The sequence below is a fragment of the Brachyhypopomus gauderio genome, chromosome 1 (assembly GCF_052324685.1).
Source record: "Brachyhypopomus gauderio isolate BG-103 chromosome 1, BGAUD_0.2, whole genome shotgun sequence".
Lineage (NCBI taxonomy): Eukaryota > Metazoa > Chordata > Actinopteri > Gymnotiformes > Hypopomidae > Brachyhypopomus > Brachyhypopomus gauderio.
In genome coordinates this window covers 296124-320065 of record NC_135211.1, presented here as the reverse complement: position 1 = coordinate 320065, position 23942 = coordinate 296124, and the positions used below count along the sequence as shown (strand labels likewise).

The window sequence follows — 23942 nt, the reverse complement described above, 5'->3', positions numbered from 1 at the left end:
AACGACGTTGTTGTTTCCGTTTAATTATATATTTATTCATAAAACATGTTCATTGTTCACCTTCTGTCGCATAATACAATATAAATACTTTACAAAATATAGCTTTCTGAGATATTTACCCCCAAATATAGATCAATTCTGGACTCCAAATATTTTATAGATAAGTATAAAATTGTTTTAATGCTAGACAAAGTCCAGTGCGCAAACTACTGTCCAGAAAAACACAGAAATATCAGAATATGTATTATTAAAAAATAAAATATCTATAGCGGACAGGCCAATGGTCGCGCTGTACGCTCCAGCAGTCACGTGACTTAGAGCGTTTCCAGGGGGCGTCTCGTGAGTGCTGATATATACTCGATCATCATGGTAAGTAAAATAAACGAATAAATGTAACTAATATATGAATAAATGTAACTACTATATGAACGAATGCGAGTTTCCTCGGACCGTGTGTGTCGTGTTGAAGCTCCTGGGTTCACTGCGGTGAGCCTTTCAGCTCAACACGGAGCTGCTGTTAGCATACTTAGCATAGCTGGCGTTGACGTACAGAGGCCTACTGGGCGAGCACAGCCGAACTGGGTCACATACTGGTTCACATACTGGTTCACCCACTGGTTCACATACTGGTTCAGGGTTTATTAGAGCCATCTTGGCTAATCTTAGCGTCCATACGTTACTAGCTGTATTATACTGACTGAGTCGGACTGACTATGCTAAGCTAGGCTAGCTTAGTTTACCACAAGCGTTTTGACCGTCTCCAGTGTCGTTAGCCAGCTAATGCATCTTGTCCGTTTTATTAAAAACGAAAAGTAAAATATCGTGGCTTAAATGTTACTTAATGTGGTGTATTTCATAGTAAATCGACGCAACGTGTTGCTATACTCGTGATTATAATGACGAGTGTAAGACTAGCCTATTAACCTGGCGGAAGCTAGCTGTCATATATGCAACTGAATCCAGGAATTGTGACACAAGGCTAACAGAGTGGGAAACGCTGCTAATCCAACTAGCGTGCTGCTTTCTGATTAGCTAGAGCCTCTGCTTTTAATCGATTGTTTTGCGGTTGGTCGTTGGAATTAGGACGTGTTTGATTATTTCTCTCAACCGACAGCTATGTTTGACACTACTTTAGCTCCACCCAGTCCTCCCCAACCCAATCTCATGCAGTCAAAATACTGCTTTTAAAATCACATTTCATCACGAATTTGTTGTTCATAATGTCCATTATTTACAAATCATAAATGAACATCATTCATGGCTTGGGCTGAAGTTGCTCTATGCAGTTAAATTCCTCATATATATAAGCTCTTGTGTGAGGTGCTCCACTGATCCCATGCTGGGCTGTTCCCTAGCCCACCACACAGCAGTCACCCCAGGATGAGCAGGAGAAGCTTCTGGATGAGGCAATTCAGGCAGTGAAAGTGCAGTCATTTCAAATGAAAAGGTGCCTGGTAAGTCCTGCAGCTACCGGTACACACTCAAATGTTGGCTGATGTACCATGGAACTCTGTTTTTAGACTGTCCTCTTTATGACCATTCATTTCTTGCACATTAAGCAGAAAACTGATGGGGGTGTATTTCATTTCCACCACAGTGAGTAGGTGCCCTGATGCACATAACTAAGAAGTCTCAAAGCACCAGGTGTTTTTGTTTTGTGTGTCAGGAAATTAGGTTGTATAAGAGGGCAAATTTTGTTCCCACAAATATCCATAGCAAGTAGACTCAGGTAATCACTCAGGGATTAGGCTTCGTTATGAATGTAATCTTTGCAGGTTTTTAAAGTTATATATTTTTTTGCTGTAGGCCTTTTAAGTTGCTTTGTTTTCTATTTTGGATATTCACTGGAATATTTCTCCTCCCAGGACAAGAACAAGCTGATGGATGCACTGAAACATGCCTCAAACATGCTGGGGGAGCTGAGGACATCAATGCTCTCACCGAAAAGCTACTACGAACTGTGTATGTATGTGTGGGTTGGTCCCTGTGTGTGTGTGTGTGTGTGTGTGGGTCCCTGTGTGTGCGCGTGTGGGTCCCTGTGTGTGAGTGGGTCCCTGTGCGTGTGTGAGTGGGTCCCTGTGCGTGTGTGAGTGGGTCCCTGTGTGTGTGTGGGTGGGTCCCTGTGTGTGTGTGTGTGTGGGTGGGTGGGTGAGTCCCTGTGGGTGGGTCCCTGTGTGTGTCTGCGGGTCCCTGTGTGTGTCTGCGTGCGTGCGCGTGGGTGGGTCCCTGTGTGTGTGTGGGTGGGTCCCTGTGTGTGTGTGTGGGGGGGGGGGGGGGGGGGGGGGGGGGTTGGTCTCTGTGTGTGTGTGTGGGTTGTCCCAAAGCAACTTGCATTCAGTTTGTGCAATAGGGACAGGCCCCTGTATCAATTGTCCAACAGGGACAGCCCAGGGACAAGCTGCTCAAGGACATGATGGCACTAGCCCTCAACTTGGATCAAAGCCATGACTCTAGTGTCCAAGCCTCAGATAGTTCAGCTTCCACTAGCTACTGAAGACATGATGCCAGCATGGAGAATAATGCATGAAAAAGCAGTGATTGGCAGTAAATATGCAAAACTGCCATATTAATGAGCTCAGCTGCACTCTCACTGCTGAAAGGGGCAGCATGCCACGTCTCCTTGGCTCTAAAGAAAAGCAGGTGCCTCATTATCATCAGTGCTTTGCTGTACATTTTCTGTAGCAAACTTTGTCGTAGGCATTCGTCTGTAATGTATTCGGTGAGTATTCGGTCTTCCACATTTGTATCGAATAATGCAGCTGCCTTTGATACTTTTATTTTGAGAACTGAACCAGTCCATGGCTTGAGATCTGTAGTTCCAGTAGGCAGCTGGGTTTCTGTTTAACATCAGAGTTGTGTCCCTCTTAGGCCTGTCACGATAATTACATTATCGACTTATCGTACGATAATTTTTTTTAACCGCGATCATTTTTGCTGATGTCGATAATTGGCCATTGGGTTTCCGCGCAAATTTGTTTACATGAGAATAAACCGCAACTACGTTAGATTTCAGAAAGGCATGCTGTGCTGCTCTCTTAACCCCCCCCCCCCCCCCCCCCCCCCTCCCCCCCTTAAGGGAAGACGAACCAGAGAGCGACATCTACCGGTTAGGAAATGAGTGCAGTACACGGAGAGCTTATGCGTCAATAACACACAGGTGGAGATGTATTAACTCGCGAGAACATATTCGAGGCTAATAGGACTCGAAATGAGTCTAAATAATTCGCTTTTTATCACATTATTTAATGGTTGTTTATTATAGTGACCGTAGCGCGCGATTCTGCCCACCTTCCGCGAACCTTAGCGAACGGTGGAAGCGTTGTTGTCCGAAATGATATGTGGTAGTATAAACACCCCTCAAAAACAGGGGAAGGAACCTGACGAAGTTTAATGTTGCTTTGTGTTTCAGGTTTGAAAAGTGCTGGAATTTGTTCATTTCACAACAAATATCTGTCTGACTGAACAGTTCCTGTATTACGTTAACAAATACGAGCCTCTTGTAATTCCAGGACGAAACATGAGAGAACGTGAAGACGTTGTTGAAAATAAACATCCATTAAATAGTGTGATAAAAAGCGAATTATTTTGAGTATATGTATAAATATTTAACTTAATTAAGTTTAACGTGCTGGGAAATATTGAAATTGACCTTTAAAGTGACGTACAAGTGCTTTAATTCCACCTTATAAATGTTTATGAACCCTGCAAACATGACTTTGTTTATTGCGCTGAGGCGTGGCACGCGCGAAGTTACAAAATTCGAGAGGTGCACGACCTCGCGAATCGACAGCGCGCGAGGCCACCGCGATAATTGTAATAAGAGTTACAATTTCAAGCATTTTCAAGTACTTTAGCCTAAATTCCAGCACTTTCAAACTTGAAACACAAAGCAACATTAAAGTTCGTCAGGTAAATGTTCCTTCCCCTGTTGTTGAGGGGTGTTTCTGTATACTACCACATATCGTTTCGGAGAACAATGCACGCGGAAAGTATAAACGCTTCCACCGTTCGCACAGTGTCGCGCGCGGTGGGCGGAGTCGTGCGCTACGGTCACTCGCGAAAGTATAAACCGGGCTATAACGTAATTTTTACCACGTGGACCCTCGTGCCGCGTCAAGTATAAACCAGGCTTAACTCGCTATGTAGCCAAAGAGATGCTGCCGGGACGGTCGAAAACAAAACATGTTTATAAACATGCTGCAAAGATTTGACAAGCAGTATGAACTGCCAAAGAAAACCTATATCTCCCAAACTGCCATTCCAACCTTATATAATGAAGCGAAAGATTAGACACCTCATTTTACTCTGCCTTAGTGTTGTCAAAAAAATCGATATATCGATACGTATCGATACTGAACATTCTGAAACGGTACAATACTCGTTTCCCTTAAGTATCGATTCTTTTTACATAAAATGCGCTTTCGTTTGACCCACCCAAGCTGCCGTAATGCTCAGGACAGTTTGTAATGTTAATATGGCAGCTAAAGCAAACGCAGTGCTGTTGGATTCGAAGCAGATACAGATGGAAAACCGAAGGATATGAACAAGCCTGTTTGCAAGCGGTGCTTTTGGAACATTTCAACGAAGGGCGCTAAAGCCTGGTTGAGTGACCATAGCGCTCGACTCCGCGCGCACCTCCCGCAAACCTCCGCGAGCGGTGGAGGCTTTATACTTTCTGCTTTGCAGTGTTGTCCGAAACTATATGTGGTAGTATAAAAGAAACACCCCTCAAAACAGGGGAATGAACACTTACCTGACGAATTTTAATGCTGCTTTGTGTTTCAGTGTGTTTCAGGTTTGAAAAGTGCTGCAATTTAGGCTAAAGTACTTGAAAATGTTGAAATTGTAACTACTTCGTTTCACAACAAATATCTGTCTGACTGGACATTTTTCTTGTATTACATTAACAAATACGAGCCTCTTGTAATTCCAGGACGAAACACGAGAGAACGTGAAGACGTTAAGATTGGGCGTTTTGAAAATAAACAACCATTAAATAATGTGATTAAAAGCGCAATATTTCGAATAATTTCGAGTATATGTATAAATATTTAACTTAAGTTTAACGTGCTGGGAAATATTGGTACAAGCGCTTGAATTGAACCCTGCAAACATGACTTTGTTCATTGCGCTGAGGCGCGGCGCGCGCGAAGTTACAAAATTCGAGAGGTGCACGACCTCGCGTGCGCCGCGCTTCAGCGCGATGAACAAAGTCAAGTTTGCAGGGTTCATACACCTTGTGGAATTCAAACACTTGTATGTCACTTTCAAAGTCCATTTCAATATTTCCCAGCACGAACAAAGACACTTTGTCAGACGTTCAAAAGACGTCCACTGAAAAGCCAGAATGAAAGTTTTAGCGACGTCTTTTTTAAACGTCTATTACTGTCGTTCAGTTGCAGTTTTTGCACGTCCTGACATCCAATAAAGGTCCTAGTCAGACGTTCAGATAGAAAACTCGTCATAGACGTTCATGTTAAGTTAAAAGGTTAAGGTCCTAGTCACACTGTCAGATTTTGAACCAGTTTTGAACGTCCACCAGACATGCAAAAATGGGTCTGGACTGACCGACGTGATACAGACTTGATTTTAACGTCTTTCTGACGTCGCATGTTTGTTGGGATAAGTTAAATATTTATACATATACTCGAAATTATTCGCTTTTTTATCACATTATTTAATGGTTGTTTATTTTCAAAACGCCCAATCGTAACGTCTTCACGTTCTCATGTTTCATCCTGGAATTACAAGATGCTCGTATTGTTCAGTCAGACAGATATTTGTTGTGAAATGAAGTTACAATTTCAAGCATTTTCAAACACAAAGCAACATTCATTTGTTTGTTTATAAAAAAAATAAAAAGGCTTTAAAACGGAAATTAGCACTGTATCTGTCTTTGGTATCGAAAATGGTATCGAATTTCAATATTTTTTAAAGTATCGTATCGAAGTTGTAATTCTTAGTATCGTGACAAGCCTACTCTGCCTACTACATATATGTGGTCAAGCTCAAATATGACCCCATACATGAGCTTTACAATACATTACTGCAAACTGGTGTAATTGTATTATTATGCTACTATATTATTATTGTGGCACATTGTCTTAAAGCTCCTTTGGGGAGCCCAGAAGCAAGAAAAAATTCTATAATGGCACTTTAAAATGACAATATTATCGTTTATCAAAATAATTTCTGGGACAATATATCGTTCTGAAAACTTTGTTATCGTGACAGGCCTAGTCCTTTTTTGCCTGTAGTATCAGCATTATATCTTTCTAAGACAGTGTTTGGGCATTTTGGTCAATGGAGTTTGTGAGCATTAAAAGGTAATTGCTGTTTCTTGATTGTGATGCCTTGTTGTCTTTTTCTCAACACAGACATGGCTATTTCAGACGAGCTCCACTACCTGGAAGTCTACCTGACTGACGAGTTCGCCAAAGGCCGCAAGGTGGCTGACCTGTATGAGCTTGTGCAGTATGCTGGGAACATCATCCCCAGACTGTGAGTACCCCAGGCAGTGTGAGTACCCCGGGCAGTGTGAGTACCCCGGGCAGTGTGAGTACCCCAGGCAGTGTGAGTACCCCGGGCAGTGTGAGGTTCCTTGGCAGAGCATGCATGCAGAGTGCAGACAGAAGCATTGGTCTTTGGAGATGGGTTCAGTGTGGTTTGTTGTTTTTCTGACTAAAGATACAGTGTCTCTTCAGAGTCATGCATAATTGTAATTGGGTTGATTTCTCTGATGGTGGGGGGATAGATGTTTGTGTTTAATATTTTGGGGCTAATGACTGAGAATGTTGGTGGAAATAATGGTCTGTTTTAAATTGATGAGAATAAGAGCATGTTCAGACTTGACCATCACAAACCCATCTGGGCTGCATGGACTAAAAGCCTTCACTGATCACCCAATGTAAATAGTGGCCTAAAAACGCCTACTGTCGTCCTGCTGTGATTTAATCCCATGTTAATATTGTTTTTGTCATGTTGTCTCCCTGTCTGTCTGTAAGGTACTTGTTGATAACAGTTGGAGTGGTGTACGTGCGCTCCTTCCCTCAGTCACGGAAGGACATCCTGAAGGACCTGGTGGAGATGTGCCGTGGTGTACAACACCCCCTACGAGGCCTGTTCCTCAGGAACTACCTGCTGCAGTGCACCAGGAACATCTTGCCTGATGACGGGGAACAAGCCGAGTAAGAGCCAGGGCACACTGTCCATGCCTGCCTTTCTGGGGTTGGAGGTTTGAAGATTGGAGTTAGGAGATTTGGATGTTTGGGGTTTGGGAATAGAGGTTTTGGGTTGGGGTTTGGGAGGTTTGGCGTGGGGGTTAGGGTTTGGAGTTCATGGCCTGATATCTTCTATTTTGACATTTACACATATAGCTACTACTAAATGTCAGTGTGAGACAACTTGCTGCAGAATATATAAAGTGGTTACTAACTGCATGTGACTGCCACAGAAACTAGTTATGTAAGTGATCATCTGGAGTCAGCAGCTAATGGAATGCCAGTTAGAGACTTTGGAGCCCCAAACAGATGGAAAGTTAAGTGTTAATTGGGAGAGGAGAATAAATTAGTCATACAAGAACCTTCAAACCACAGAAATAATTAGATAAACAATAAACAAAAGAGATTTTATAAACAGTAAGTACTCAGTGACACACAACAGCTTCTTTTGCTCAGATGTTCTCACGTGGTAAACCTTCATGGTCTCTTCCCAAAACCACAGGCAAGCACATTGACTCCCCACTGAAAAAATTATCTGACACATACAAGGCAAATTATTGTTTAGTTCTGAAGCGCCTTTCATAGCACACACTGTCACAAATCAGCATGTACAGGCCCAGACCCCTAATGAGCAAGCGTGGTGACTGTGGTAAGGACGGCTCTGACTGTGGGTAACCAGTTGCAATCAGTGACCCCTTTGTTAGGAACATCTGTCTGTAGGTGTATAAACACATACTTTAGTTTCCAAATTTCCATATAGTGTGTCTACCGCTATCCTGTTTATTAGTGGTTGGTTTCTGGCTGAGGGTGGTTGATGGTTCAAAACCTAGCTGTGACCTGACATGGTGGTGTTGAGGTGGAGTGTTGGAGTTGTGGTGTTGAGGTGGAGTGTTGGGCATCTGGGTGCTGCTTCTTTTTTTAGATTGGTTAGTCATTGCTGGGTTGTGAGTGGTCTTCACCCAAAATATCCAAAACACAGAAAGTGGACCTTGAAGAAGGGCTGCAGCCTGGCTAACACAGATACCTGACATATATTTAATATAAAGGATGGTCTGTACATATTAATATAAAGGATGTTCTCTATATCTTGTATATGCTGTCTTCAAATGTAGACTGAAGAGTCATCTGTTTGTTGAGTACTTAAATGAGCACTAATTCAGCACATGGCTCTTGTCATTGTTTTTAAATTGTATGGCTATCTGTCTATGGTTATTTGTGATTCTTGGTAAAAGTTTTAAGTGAGCCTGTTTTAATCTAAATGCTAGGTAATAACATTGATTCCTGTAGTTTAGCAGTAGTCTGGCCTATCTGTGCTATTATCTAGGATGAATTCTGTGAAAAGATGCAAAGCACTTTATATAAGTCGCTATGGATAAGAGCGTCTGCTAAATGCAAATTTAAATCTATATATTAATGTAAAGGATATTCTGTATATATTAATATAAAGGATGTTTTCAACATATTAAAGTATATTCTCTATTATTATAAAATATATTCTCAAACAAATTTATAAGGTGTTTCTAATTGATTAATGGCTTAAAAGAATGGGTGTATAGTGTACTGTACAGATTTCCTTACTAGTTTATATGGCTGTTGGAGAAAGTTTACCTTCTCTAACATAATTTGGAGGGTATGTTATTAAGAAAAAACAAACCTATGCTCAGAACTGTGTGCGCACAGGAAAAAATTGACCCTTATGGAACAATAACAATCACAGTGTGAGACCTATTACACAGGAGGCAGCAGATTTGGTGGTGTCTACAGCTCCACCTGGGTAACAGTAACACGACCACACTGAATATAAAGATGGTGTTTATGAACCTAATGAGCTTCAGGAATGTTTGTTTCACCCAGGGAGGAGATGACGGGCGACATCAACGACTCCATCGACTTTGTCCTGTTGAACTTTGCGGAGATGAACAAGTTGTGGGTGCGGATGCAGCACCAGGGCCACAGCCGCGACCGCGAGAAGCGTGAGAAGGAGAGGCAGGAGCTGCGCATCCTGGTGGGGACCAACCTGGTCCGGCTCAGCCAGCTCGAGGGCGTCAACGTGGACAAGTACAAACAGGTGTTCCTCCCTTCCCACTCTCCAAGCACAGAGCGGCCTGGTGGCCCACGCAGCTGTGGCTCTTTTAAAGCGTGTCGTCGGCTGTAGGCGTCTTGCGGGCAAAGGCCGTGCCTGCCGCCGTAAGGGGTTGAAAGCCTCTTGAGGTGTGCTCTTGCCGTGTCGGAGGGCTCTTGAGTGAGGGGAGACCCACACGTGAGGTCTCTGGGCTCTTTCTTGGTTCTTTGTCAGGCTCCTTTACATCTTGACCGAGCCATTTCTAATGGGCTGCATGCATTACAGATGGTAATAACCCCTGCTTAAAGACTATAAATAAACCCTTAGGTTCAAACAGCAACCCACACTCAGGGGGGGGGGGGGGGGGGGGGGGGGGGGGGGGGGGGGTCAGGAGATTATATGTATATATTTTAATTGTCATATTGACTTAATAAGAAAACAAAGCACTTCCGAAATCGGCAATTTCAATGACACAGTGGCCAGCAGTTTCCGCCCAGAACCTTCATAGAGGCCAAATAGCGTTCAATCATACGAACGTTCTTCATTCATGTTATTCATTTACTGCTAAGCGGGACGAGAAGCAGGACCTAGTGCTACACCGGGGACAAGGCAGAAGAGCGTACATTTACCACTACATTTACCAGATCGTACATTTACCACTACATTTACCAGATCGTACATTTACCACTACATTTACCAGATCGTACATTTACCACTACATTTACCAGATCGTACATTTACCACTACATTTACCAGATCGTACATTTACCACTACATTTACCAGATCATACATTTACCACTACATTTACCAGATCATACATTTACCACTACATTTACCAGATCATACATTTACCACTACATTTACCACTACATTTACCACTACATTTACCAGATCGTACATTTACCAGATCATACATTTACCACTACATTTACCAGATCGTCAGATCGTACATTTACCAGATCATACATTTACCACTACATTTACCAGATCGTACATTTACCACTACATTTACCAGATCGTACATTTACCACTACATTTATCAGATCGTACATTTACCACTACATTTACCAGATCGTACATTTCCCAGTGGATTTAATTGGGTTATTAATGGTTTCAATCGTTTTCATATTTTGCGGTAAAACAAAGTTACTGCCGTTCGCTACAGCGTTGAACACTGTCAGATCTAGCCACAAGCTCTTGTGATAAATAGGTAGATAGATGGCCCTATTAAGTTCGCGTCAACCCCGTGTAGTTAACGGTGACATCAAATAAGAAACAAGATTTTTTTTCTAGTGTGTCTGTAGTTGTAACTGGTGAATCCAGGGACGTGTGAGGACATTCGCGCCAGGGGTGAAAAGGTTGAAGATGAAGTTGTAAACGCTTGTCGTTTGAGTCTACCCTGTGCTTTAACCCATGTTAGAAAATAAAAACACGTGAACCCTGGTATTTTTACACTCATTTTCGCCGCTGATGTATTTATTGGTTCATTAAGACGTAAAGGTTTTGACTGAGCCATCTGGAATGGCGAAAGCGGCTTCTTGCGTTTACGGATCTGGCTCCATACATTGAATCCATTGACAAGATAGTCAAAAAAAAAATTTTTTTATGGATTTTACTATATTTTACGAACATCATGTAAAAAAAATAATAACGCGTGGCCACGACTTATTAACGCATGGGAACGAGATACTAATGTCGCCTTTCACACGCGGCAACAAAGTTTATTTTTTCACAGCAAAGCAAGCAGATCCCAGGGATGTTCGCGAACTGACTGCCCAAGGAAGGTAAACCTGGCTTTATATAAAGTAATACTTAATTATCTTGTTCACACGCGTTAATTATCTCGTTCGCACGCATTAGTAAGTCGTGGCCACGCGTTATTATATTTTTTACATGATGTCACCTTACGGGCTCCGTAATATTTGGCATCACCTGTCGCTGTATCCCTGTACACCAGCAGCCACCCCCCCCCCCCCCCCCCCCCCCCCGTGTCGCCGTATACCCATGACGTCACATGCCCCGCCCCCCGGTCTTCTCACCTTTTTAACCCCTGACCCATTTTCATGCCTGATTTTCTTACTGTATGCTGAAGGAAAAAGGCTTTGATTGAGGCTTCCAGAATTAAATTTTATTGTTGTTTAATGGTGGCTATAAATGTGAACTTCACACAACAAACTGCAGTCAGTAATCAGGAATAGCTGCACTTATTGTATGTATTTGTTAACCCCTGGTTTAATTGTAAAACCGAATTTCTCAGAATGCAGGTAATACCGGTAGTTTTACATTTACAATATATTTTAAAAGCTCTTAATTATTATAAAACATAATTGCAATTTCACTTTCACAGCCAGAACATTCACAAATACAACATTTCTTTTTGATGATCAGAAATAGCTGCTTGCACTGTATGTGTGTTGTTAGATTTGAGGCTGAGCTTTGTGGAGATTGACTGTGGAAATGGTCTGCATTGTTATATACGACATAAAGGAAATCAGTTGGAGCTGCCAGCAGTGTGTAGGGGAGCTATGACGTCCCACAGATAAATTACAGGGATCACAGCATTGTAATTATGCTCGCTCTGATCCGCTGACAAAGGTCATCAGTATGACTGCTACAACAGAGCCCATCATATGATTTATAATGAATGAACCTGAAAAGCTGACCCTCATACACAGCTGCAGTGATTATGAACTATGGAGGAAGAGCTTGCCTAAATGTGTACTCTGGGTCCAACCCTAAATGTGTACTCTGGGATGTGTCTGGGTTAGGACTGGGTGATGTATCAAGATTTTAAGAAATGGCAATATATTTTCATACAAGCTACAAGATGAGAATATAGTTTATATCGATATAGTCTGTGGGTCTTTTCAACACTGTTGCCTCTGTTTCAGCTCTTCCTGTTCATCACAATTTTAATTATCGCATTAGATATGCTACTTGTTATGCTAAGAAGTTTGTTAGCAAACTAGCTGGTTGTCAACGACAGTAGTTTTTGAGGCTTCAAACTCCGCTAGCATAAATGCTAACTGCTCTGTGTATAAAACTAAAAAAAATTTTGGACACAATCTAGCCTGAACGGTCAAATAATTGTTATGTGGTAAAATGTTTCTTGAATATTCTAGAAACAGCAGAGCACATTTGAAAATTTCATCATGAGATTGCCGGCTAAGGAACAATTAGATTCTGAATTAAAATTCAGACAGATTAAGGTCTCTCAGTAGGCAGCATATGTAATCTATCTAAGAATTGCCTATGTATAGAGAACGCTGAATGTCAGGGCGTACTCACACTAGGCACGGTTTGCTGGATCCGTGCTGGGGCCCGGTTATCCCCCCTCCCCACTCCCCCGCTGGCCTGCACTCACACTCGCTTCAGCAACCCGGCCCGAGCACGCTTACGTCATCACAACGCCGCTTTATTTGGAAAAAAAAGCGCGCTCGCACAACACTATAGAGCTCATGATTCTCTTTTTATTGTATTTTTGGAGTCGTTTTGGGAGTGCAGAAACACGGTGCAAGCACAGATTTATCGATCATTTAACACAACGATTGTCTGCTAATCGCTTTGCCGCTATGACTGTTTAACGTGAGCGTCGCATCACTGATGTCATGTTTGAGTTCCAGCGAAATGAACCAATCAGACGAGGCACCAAGCGGGCCCGGGCACGGATAGCGCTCACACTAGAAGCGAACCGTGCCCGAGTCCACATGAATCGTGCCCTGGCCCACCTCTTCAAAGCGGGCCCGAGCACGGTTAACTGATCCGGGCCCGGGCACGGTTGGAGCGCTCACACTAGCCAAACGAACCGTGCTTCGGCAGGCAACCGTGCCCGGGCCCGGATCGCAGAGCCTAGTGTGAGTACGCCCTCAATAAATGTGCCTGTGTGACATTTGGGACATTAAGCTTTGACTCTGAAGTACCATTTTGTTATTACCTTATGGGAAGAAGCTAAAAATATTGTTATATTATTTTTGGTTCATATCACCCAGCCCTACTGTGGATTTAAGCCTAACCCTAAATGTGTACCCTGGGTCCCTTCAGGTTGTGCTGCCTGGAGTGTTGGAGCAGGTGGTGAATTGCAGAGATTCTCTGGCACAGGAGTACCTCATGGAGTGCATTATACAGGTACAGCCCTGAAAGCTGCTAAACTCTCCCCTGCCTCCTTTCCTCGCAACATAATTTCAGTGTGATTTTATTTTCACTGCGATTTCCCCATTGGTCTATGTTCTCTATAATTACTTTAGGCACTTGCCCACACCAGAGCTGTGATATATGTGGGGAGGAAGATACTTTTTGTTGTTAAGTGCTTTTGGAATATAATTGAAAGTGTGTGTGTGTATGCATTTCTGTGTGCAGTTGTGTCTGTGTGAGCCCTCCTTGCAGACTTACTGTGTTGTGTATATTTTCTCCTGTTCTTTTATAGGTCTTCCCAGATGAATTCCACCTCCAGACTCTGAACCCCTTCCTCCGTGCATGTGCTGAACTCCACCAGCATGTCAATGTGAAAAACATCATTATCGCACTTATAGACAGGTAAAACAAGTACCTTAGACAGGTGTCCTGTACACCCGCACACTTAGTATTGCTGCCTGTTTCAAACAGGCTTTTAATATTTTTGTCTGTGGGAGTCTCACAGGCTTGTTTGGGATTGCGCTCTAGGTTGGCCCTATTTGCCCACAGAGAAGATGGACCTGGAATTCCTGCTGAGATAAAACTATTTGACATTTTCTCGCAGCAGGTTGCTACGGTTATTCAGGTGTGTTTGACACTTGTGACTTTCTGTCTGTGTAATGGGAGTAGAAGGTCAAACAGGTCAGCAACAAGCAGCACTTTTCCTGCCTTCATCTGGCTTCAATAGCACTGTGGTCTGCCCTCAGAAAGATACTAACTAGAGTTTAACGTGGTTTGTTGATCTCGTTTTACAGACGCAGCTTTATAGAGGATTAAAATCTGTAATTTCAGTTTACAGTTGATTGGCAGATATGCAGATTGTATGTACAGTGTGTTTTGACATTAGACCACCTCTGGAACTAAACCAGTCATGGTGCATTTTCATGGACTGTCATGGACCGAGTGTTTTCAAGAGACAGTGGCAGGTTCAAGATGCTTTGTTTAATATAAATCCTACTTCACATTGCTTGTTATTTGTTGTTTGTTTTGTTTCAGTCCCGTCAGGACATGCCCTCGGAGGATGTAGTCTCCCTGCAGGTCTCCCTCATTAACCTGGCCATGAAGTGCTACCCTGATCGTGTTGACTATGTGGACAAGGTCTTGGAGAGCACTGTGGAGATCTTCAACAAACTCAATTTGGAGCAGTGAGTAGCTCCGTCCTGTCGCATGGTCTTTAACACTTAAAAATTATCATCTTTTCATCTCAGAACATTCCTCCTCTAGAATATTCCTCTTCTAAACTCTAACACTCTGACTTTGTGCTGCTACCATTTCTCTTATTTTCTCTTGAATGGGTTACTGAACATGTCAACAAGAGTGCTCTGTGAAGCTAAGAAAATTAGTATGTAAAACCACTATTTATAGAGGAAGGTCACACTTCTTACCTTTCACTCCCGCCAACTAGCAAAAAGTTAAAAAGGCTCAGTCCTGCTTGTCTTTGATTATAGGGAGAGGTTTGCACACAGGCTAAAGGTCGTCTGCCATTTATAAAGGTTTTTTCTTTTCCTCTTTTTTTTGTCTTTTTTAAATGTGCCTTTTGAAATGTCATACATTGAACAAAACACACCACTGTACTTTTTAATGGAAGTTCAGACATTCAGTTGTCTTCAGTATTTAAAGCTGTGAAGTGAACAGAGTTTTGGAGTCCTATAGAACGACATGTGTATAACTCCTTAAAGGTCTAGGGTCTGTTAACACCCCACTACAAAGTGCCTGTCTTTGTTTGAGGTGCTTTGATTTGTCTATTGCATTTTTTCCTAAATTGGTTTTCTTAATTCCGTATGCACTGATGGAAGAATGTAAGGAGGCTCGAAAATGACTGAATACTATTAAAAATCTGACATTTCTGAACGATTGTAGGAGAGTGACTGTAGGTGAATGATGCGTAAACAAGGAGCCCAGATATGCCACTGGGGAGATAATAATAATAATAAGGGTAAATTGCATTCTGTTCTTCATACAAAAGAATGAAAGAAACTTGGCAAAAAAATCATGAGCAAAAAAAGCTCAAAAGGACAGAATCACAGATTAGCAGCACCGTGACCAAAAAAACAACTCTAGACACTCGGACATGATCCTGACATGACTAAATAAATCAGTTATACAAATCATAATGAACCCAGCAGGAAAGGCATGCAGTCACCCACACTGCAGCCTGTCACTCACCCACGCTATAGCCAGTCACCCACTCATGGCCTTTCCTGCTAGTTCAAAGAAATAAACAATGAATTCATACAATTTTACAGCAAATTATACACCCCTTACAAAGAATCCAAATGCAAAATATATATATATACTCTAGTATAGAATGTACAGAAGATGGTTTAAACCTCTGGATAAACTTTTACATTAATAACCATCCAGGTGTAAATATTGGACATTTATAACAATAACAAATATTAGACATGTATAATAATAATAATAAATATTAGACATTTATTGAAGAAATTGAGTCCCTGTCACAAAGCAGCTGTACAGATGTCCAGGCCCCCAGAGAACAAGTCCCCTGGAGCAGGGAAAACTTCCTAATATACATTATAAATACACATGTCCTTCTACAGATTTAGTCCAGCAGTTAGGCAGATAAAAGGTCACACAAAGTTTTCAGTACTTTTCAAATAATTATGATCAATTTTCCTTGGATTATATTCTTTTATTTAATATGAGGGAACATATTACACCATAGTCATGACACGAAGAACCACACAAAGCCACATGAAACAAACACATGAAGCCATGAATTGATTCGTTCTGAGAGGCACAGAATATTGGGACAGAAAATGGCATGCAGGGCTTGAGGATGGCCACCCACTTGGACTAAAACATAAAATCATCATCTGATTGTTTAACATTGTCCACACTCACCTTGGCCTTGGTGGTGTAGATGGTAATCTGTTGTTGTTGAGCAAAATCCAAGCCACTTTTCTGTTGAAAACACAAGTCTTTTAAATGGTAGTTTTGGCTATTGCACATAACGGCAAACCTGGACCAAAAAAAACTTTTGACTTCAGGTTTGAGTCCGACTGAGATTTCATTCAGGCCTGTTTTTGCAGCATTGCAACCAGCAGTGCTGTGTCCAAGGAGCTCACCAGACTGCTGAAGATTCCTGTGGACACGTACAACAATGTTCTCACGGTGCTGCAGCTGAAACACTTCCCCCCACTGTTCGAATACTTCGATTATGAGTCACGCAAGAGCATGAGCTGCTACGTCCTCAGCAACACCCTGGATTATAACACCACCATTGTGGCCCAGGAGCAGGTATACCTCCATTTCTGTGTTGTTCTTAGCAACAGCTTAAACATTTTATTATTCTTTTCGAGTTGTGTAAATGACGTGGGTGGTGGTGTCTCTACCATATGCTAGTACGGGGTGGCAGTGTCTCGCCCACACACCAGTATGTATGTATATAGTGGTTATAGTATCAAAGGGCCAGGTTTTTTTTGTGTGTGTGTGTGTCAGGTGTAGAAATGTCAGTAGTGACTCAGATGAGTGTTTGGCCACCCATGAGCTTCCATTACCAGGAAAGAAGAAGATATTGATTTCACTCGCCTGCCATAATGCAGAACCATCCTTGGCTTTTGTAAATACCTGCTCCCAATCACACACTTTCTTTACCTCAGACTTTTTGTAAGAGGTAGGATTGAATGACTGGAGGGAAGGGCCAGTTCAAGGTTTTTGTTCTACATGTTCAGTCGATACTAGAGTCGCTGTTTTTGACTCTCAAAATGGTATAACAAGGGGGGGAAAGAAAAAAGATTTGAAGTGGGGAAATTGGGCGGAGAGAGACGGACAGATAAAGTGACAGACAGTAGAATTATAGTGAAGTCTGCAAGGCTTCCAGAGAAATGAGACATTTCGGACAGGACAATTGTCCAAAGTGCCTCTGAAATTCTAGAAGCCAGTTTGTTTGAAACAGTAGATGTTTAGATCAGAACATTAATTCAATTAATTCCAATTACTTTGGCTTTCCTAAATCAGAAGTTCTTACTTCTTCAGCTGATGAAAGATCTCTATCTGAAACATCTTGTATCATGTGTGGGGGTGTGTGTGTGTTGGGGTGTGTTTTCTATTCTTCTATTTTTGTTTCATTCTAATTTGGCTTTTTAGAGTCAGCAGTGTGGTGAGAGATGGTTCTGGGTGAATGATGTAAGGTGGATGTTGTTTTTACCCAACTACAGCCTCAACATGTGGACCATATAATGGTGTTTATTAGGATGTGAATGGCACAGACCAAACTCAGATAATCATTTGTGCACTCCCATTCGCATTTCTGTCCTCCATTCTCTCCATCTCTCTCTGTCCCTTTCAGTTGATGATATGTATACAGGTAGAGAGCTTCCTGTATGTCTGTCTCTGTATGCAGGTAGACAGCCTCCTATGTCTCTCACTCTCCATGCAGGTAGACAGCCTCCTGTCTGTCTCTCTCTGTTAGTAGATAGACGTCCTCCTCTCTGTCTCTCTCTGTATGCAGGTAGATGACATCCTGTCTGTCTTTCTGTTTGCAGGTAGACAGCCTGCTGTCTGTCTTTCTACAGTTTGTTGACCACCTTTCAATCACTCTGCAGGTGGATGCGATCCTGAACCTGGTGTCCACACTGATCCAGGATCAGCCAGACCAGCCTTCAGAGGATCCGGACCCAGAGGACTTTGCTGAGGAGCAGAGCCTAGTGGGCCGTTTCATCCACCTCCTGCACTCGGACGACCCTGATCAGCAGTACTTGGTTGGTGCTAACCTTTGACCTTAAATCTCCACTTACACTGAATTAGTTTTTATAGGTCGATTGTTTTATAGGTTTATTGTTACTTTTTGCAGTAACAAGTTTTTTTTTTATACAAATTTTAAAGCTCTAGCAATTTAGTGTTCCTATATTTGAGTTCCTAATTTTCTTCTTATGGATATCTAGGCAGAGTACCTTTCACTGAAACTGAGAGTTAATTAGGATCTTGAGATTAGAGATGTCACAAGAACTGATTCTTCAGTGCCAAGTTGATGCCAATGTTTTGAAAACATTACAGTTCTGGTTTCCTGTGGTCCTGAAGGTTTCACAGGTCTCCCAGACCACACGAGGGCCACATAATAAGCCTACATGCTAATAAGCCAAGAGCAATAAAACAACAACACCATCAACGAAAATACAAGGATTGTCTTGGGCAGTAGCACGAGAAGCAACAGGTCCGCTGCGACTAGTTAAAAAAAATTGTGTATGTCAAATACTGGACATCGCAATGCCATTATGTAAACAGTGTCTGAAAACATTTGTCACTAAGGGTGGAAAAACCACAAATTTAATTAAGCGAACGGAACACTCGTGACGGAGTGTTTTGTCAATAGCCCTGAAATAAATGCTCCGGTTTTTTTTTTGGTCCGTATCCAGTTAATCAGGAATGAGATTGGGTCCGGACAGGACTGCGTTCGGGTCCGGATCTGGACCGCGGTCCGCGGTCCGCCAGTTGAGTACCCCTGCTCTAGTAAAAAAAAAAAATCCCGGTCATTTGCAATTCCTGGATATAAGTCTCAAAAAAGTCTGCTCACCCTACTGAAACTTTAGTGTTATTTATTAAACTGAAACGTTAGCATTATTGTTTATTAACCTGAAACAGTGGTGTTATTGTTTATTAATCTGAAATACCATTATTGTTTGTACATGAGACGGGGGTATCTCATAACATGCTTGGCACACAATGTTCACAAATGGCTAATGTTTGTTTGCTAAGGCTAGCACTGCAGTAGTGATGAAGTCCTAAAAAATCATATTTAAACAAACATAAACGCAGTTTACTCTGCCTCCCTGCTTATAATATTAATAGGCTATTAGCAGACTGTGTGTACAGCAACACTGGTTTTCTTTGAGCTGTTTTGCGAATCTGTGTGTGTATAAAATAATTTGGTGTGATTGGTAACTAAATCGAACCTTTTTGCTGAAAAAAAAACTATTCTATTCATTCTATTGGTTTATTTTTTGCCATTGTATCAGAATTTGTATGGAGAATAGTAGAATTAATGCACAACTGAATCCGAGTTATGCAAGCTCTGTTTCACATCCCTCTGCAACAATACCATGACTCTTGTGACAAGGACTATGAGACGTGATGCTCTAATGCACAGGTGTCAAACTCGAGGCCCGCAAGCCTAATGTGGCCACTAGGGGTGTCACGATTCATCTAAACACTCGATTCGATTGTATTTCCAATTTTAGGGTCTCGATTCGATTCTCGATTTACAGCAGAGAGGCCTATGCCAGTTTTAGATTAGTCTATGGTCAGTCATTGGTTAGATTGGTTTGAAATTTACAATATCTTTTAAAAGGTGGGTTTGATATAAGTGATGCAAAGTGATACAAGTGATCTGTAATACACCACATTAGGCACTAATGGTCAAATTTAAATAATTTAATTAAGATAAGTGTAACAATCTTGTTCTCAGTGGAAATCGGCAAAAACAAACAAATAATAATAACAAAAATGAGAGGTCACAGAGGGTACCTGCTATCTAGTGGCTTTTTTTGGTAGCAGCAATGTGCAACAAAATAAATAATAAAACATTTACCTGACGAACAGCTGAGCTTATTTCTACCCCACAAACTCTTTTTTTTTTCTTCATTTGCACTACATTACAGACTACTGCAATATATTTATTACTTGTGTATCCCACCATTGCACATTGCACTTTGTTTTTAGATTTCCATAATTCTTTTATTTTATTCTTTTTATATCTTATTTTATTTACATTATTACATCCATGGCGGACAGCAAAGTAGAAATTTCATTGTACAGAGAAGCTTGCTCCTTACTGTGGATATGACAATAAAGCTTTGAATCCTTGAATTTTAATGTTGCATTGTGTTCCAAGTTTGAAAAGTGCTGGAATTTAGGCTAAAGTACTTGAAAATGCTTGAAATTGTAACTACTTCGTTTCATAACAAATAGCTGTCTGACTGAACACTTCTCTTGTATTACGTTACCAAATACAAGCCTCTTGTAATTCCAGGACGAAACATGAGAGGACGTGAAGACGTTAAGATTGGGTGTTTTGAATATAAACAACCATTAAATAATGAAAAAATAAAAATAAAAAGCGAATTATTTTGAATCATATATTGCATATATGAGTATATGTATAAATATTTAACTTAATTAGGTTTAATGTGCTGGGAATTATTGAAATGGACCTTGAAAGTGACGTACAAGTGTTTTAATTCCACCTTGTGAAGGTGTATGAGCCCAGCAAACATGACTTGGTTCGCGCAAGAAGTTACAAAATTCGAGAGGTGCACAACCGCGAGTACATCATTTTCGCCGGGCGGACCCTCGCACTGCTTACGACGCGTCAAGTATAAACCAGGCTCTACTTTACGTAGTGTGGGTGCTTGCGTAGCTTAGAGGGAGGGATCGTCGATCCTCTTTTTGACTCGAGATCGTGACATAATTTCTATCGATTTCGATTAAATATCAGAATCGTGACACCCCTACCAGCCACGTTCTTTTATGTGGCCCGCGAGAGCTTAAAAAGTCTAATTGTCCAAAAGAAAGTCAAAAACATGCAGTCACCAAAAAACTACATTTCTCACAATTTTGTTATCTGCAAAGTGAAAGGACACTGTAGTATTTCCATATCGATGCGATTTTGCCATTACGTGTAATACAGAGAAATAAGTGAATACGTTTGTGCTTCAAGGAGAAATACCTGTATGTCTTTTGTGTTATGAAGTGGTGGTTGTCAGTTGTGGCGGATGGCGGTTGTCAAAAAGTACAATCTACCTCAACATTTTCAGACCAAACACGGAGCTAAGTGCCAAAATTAGGCATCAAAAACAACAAATTGCCAAAGAATTAAAAGGCAAACTGCGATCGCAACAGAATGTCTTGGCGGAAACCACAAACAAAGCGGCAGTAAAAGCTAGCTTTGTTGTGGCTGAATAAATCGCCACACTTCAGTCTTTTTCAGAGGGAGCGTTTTTGAATTACAATTGCATATTTTCACAGTTATTTGATATTTCAAGTTTTGAACAAAGCAAATGTGATATCTTTCATGTTATTTTTCTTTATTCACTTGGGTAGTTTGATTGTTGATTGATGGAATAATGTGGGTTTCATAACATAAATTAAAAGGATTTATTTTATAATAAAGCAACAAGCAAACATTTTTTTTTTACATCTATGCAAATATATATGTAATATTTGTAACTTGAATAAGTAATAAATTCAGAGTTATTTAACATTAAGAATTAGTTACATTTATAAGTGTGGACAACGATTTTATGCTGATGTGGGCCGCGGTGAAAATGAGTGACACCCCTGCTCTAATGTCAGTTTTTCAAGGCCCGTGTAGTGGCCGTTTAATGAAGATGCTGTTGACGGAGGATCAGCAGACTGAAATAATCTCTCAGCAGAAATAGCTGTTCTGTTCTAACGTCCTCGTCCTGATGGTGTCATCAGTGCAGACTGCACCACAAAGCCAGAATAGGAAACTATATTTGATATGTTCTTGTTGTGTGATTTCAGTCTTTGAACTGCTGTCAGAATGCTAATGGGCCAGCGTGCTTGTGAGAGTTCCGACACTGACAAAGTCATGGCCCTCATCTCTGAATCGTACACGTCTGTCTCGCACTGCTCTTCCAATTATCTGAAGTGTGTTTTCTATTAGCCTAGGTGTGTTGACAAATCTCTCTTAATGAAATATTTGTAAAAATTATCCTAGATACGTAGGATATGTAGTTTGGCAACACAAGCCCTGGAGTGGGTCTAATTAGTATGTAATGAATATTGAATCCTTCATATGAGCAGATATGCACACGGGCAGTCGTGCTGTTTCAGAGCTGTGAATTACTCAGATGCGTCCCTTATTTTCTTCATTTTGTGCCTCCTGTAGATCTTAAACACAGCCAGGAAACACTTCGGCGCCGGCGGTAATCAGAGGATCCGCTACACGCTCCCCCCTCTGGTCTTCGCCGCTTATCAGCTTGCCTTCCGATACAAAGACAACTCCTCCTCAGTATGTGCCCTTCCTCTCTCTCTTTCCCTCTCTACCCCTCTCCCTCTTTGACACCATCACACTCACCTCTCCTGCCTAATTCCAAAGTTATACTCTAAACAGGCATATTCTAGTAGACTACCATTATCACTCTGTGACGTTTCAATAATCGATGATGCTGCCCTGTCTGATGTACTCTTCCTCCTGGATGACAGTCCAGAGTGAAGTCACACATTATTTTGGGTGCTTTGACTGCTTTCACGTGTGAGGTTCACTTGTTGGTGTGTCAGATGTCTTGGAGTCAGACGCCTGCTGACCCAGCTGACTGGAGATTTGCTGGACACCTCCGTTTGTGTTGGCTGAGCTCATGTAACGAGACTGAATTGGACATTTTGGCTTTAAATCTCAATTCTGCCTCATAGGTTCGGCAGACATAAAAGCTGTTTATGAATAATGTTTAAATAATAAGGTTAGAATTAAAGTTTTAATAAAGTTTTAGCAGTTTGAACCACACGAGAAATTTACCTTTCCTTATTTATCTTTTATCCAAAATTCTAGATATAGCCAAAATAATAGTACTGAGTCATTCAGTGAGCACAGTGTACATCTAGTGATAAAAACGGCATAACCTTACAAAAATGTTCCCTTTTTTGGCTCCGAGTTTATAAAAAAAAATTGAAAAAGAAAAGGCTGTCCATTAAATGTTTATCTCTCTCTCTCTTTCTTTCTTTCTTTGCACCGTCAGGACGATAAATGGGAGAAGAAGTGTCAGAAGATCTTTTCTTTCGCCCACCAGACCATCAGCGCACTTATAAAGGCGGAGTTGGCCGAGTTACCACTCAGGCTGTTCCTCCAGGGGGCACTAGCAGCCGGGGAGATCGGCTTTGAGAACCACGAAACGGTGGCCTACGAGTTCATGTCTCAGGTACTGTGGTGTGCTTCCAGCCCCTGGCGAAGTCATGAAAGAATTGTGCTTAAAACCACTGGGACGTTAGGACTCCTGGGCAGTTTGTCCTCAGGGCATCCTGCATCGTTTTTGAAAAACTTGCCAGTATAGGTAGTTAAACAGGCATGTGTTTGAACAGCTTGTTCAGGAGTCTATAGTTTATGCCATCACCACGGCACTACTCACAGCACTTGCACACCTGGAACACCAGGGGAGCTATGTGAGGACTTTATTTATAGACTGTAGGTCTGCTGTTAACAGAGTCATCTGGACTTTCCCAACCCACCTGCATCTGGGTCAAAGACTTTTTGACAGATCACACCTAGTCTGTCAGATTAGGCCGCCATCAGTCCAGTGTTACAGTCAGCACTGGAGTTCCACAGGGTTGCGTGTTGAGTCCTCGTCTCCAGAGGAGATGAGACTGCATACAGCGAAGAGGTCCTGGGTCTAACTAAGTGGTGTGTGGAGAACAATCTCTCCCTAAACTCCTGCAAAACTAAATAACTGGTCTATGACTTCTGGAGGAAAGGCGCAGACCCCACACCACTCTTCATAAATGGGGAATGTGT

General features: G+C 41.7%; 1 protein-coding gene across 2 annotated transcripts in view; it reads left to right on the top strand.

The window, feature by feature from the left end:
• Positions 1 to 262: 262 nt before the first annotated feature.
• Positions 263 to 23942, top strand: part of vps35 (VPS35 retromer complex component) — a 52326-nt gene continuing 28646 nt past the window's right edge. The window contains exons 1-14 of one of the 2 annotated variants that reach the window (XM_077000844.1): positions 263 to 369; positions 1356 to 1454; positions 1866 to 1962; positions 6378 to 6501; positions 7005 to 7187; positions 9075 to 9288; positions 13325 to 13408; positions 13707 to 13816; positions 13943 to 14039; positions 14450 to 14598; positions 16507 to 16714; positions 18022 to 18177; positions 22326 to 22448; positions 23173 to 23352. In XM_077000844.1, coding sequence (XP_076856959.1) covers positions 367 to 369; positions 1356 to 1454; positions 1866 to 1962; positions 6378 to 6501; positions 7005 to 7187; positions 9075 to 9288; positions 13325 to 13408; positions 13707 to 13816; positions 13943 to 14039; positions 14450 to 14598; positions 16507 to 16714; positions 18022 to 18177; positions 22326 to 22448; positions 23173 to 23352 — 1827 coding nt within the window. In that variant the 5' untranslated portion in view covers positions 263 to 366. The remainder of the gene's footprint in view (positions 370 to 1355; positions 1455 to 1865; positions 1963 to 6377; positions 6502 to 7004; positions 7188 to 9074; positions 9289 to 13324; positions 13409 to 13706; positions 13817 to 13942; positions 14040 to 14449; positions 14599 to 16506; positions 16715 to 18021; positions 18178 to 22325; positions 22449 to 23172; positions 23353 to 23942) is intronic. The other variant, XM_077000925.1, reaches the window with a different exon arrangement.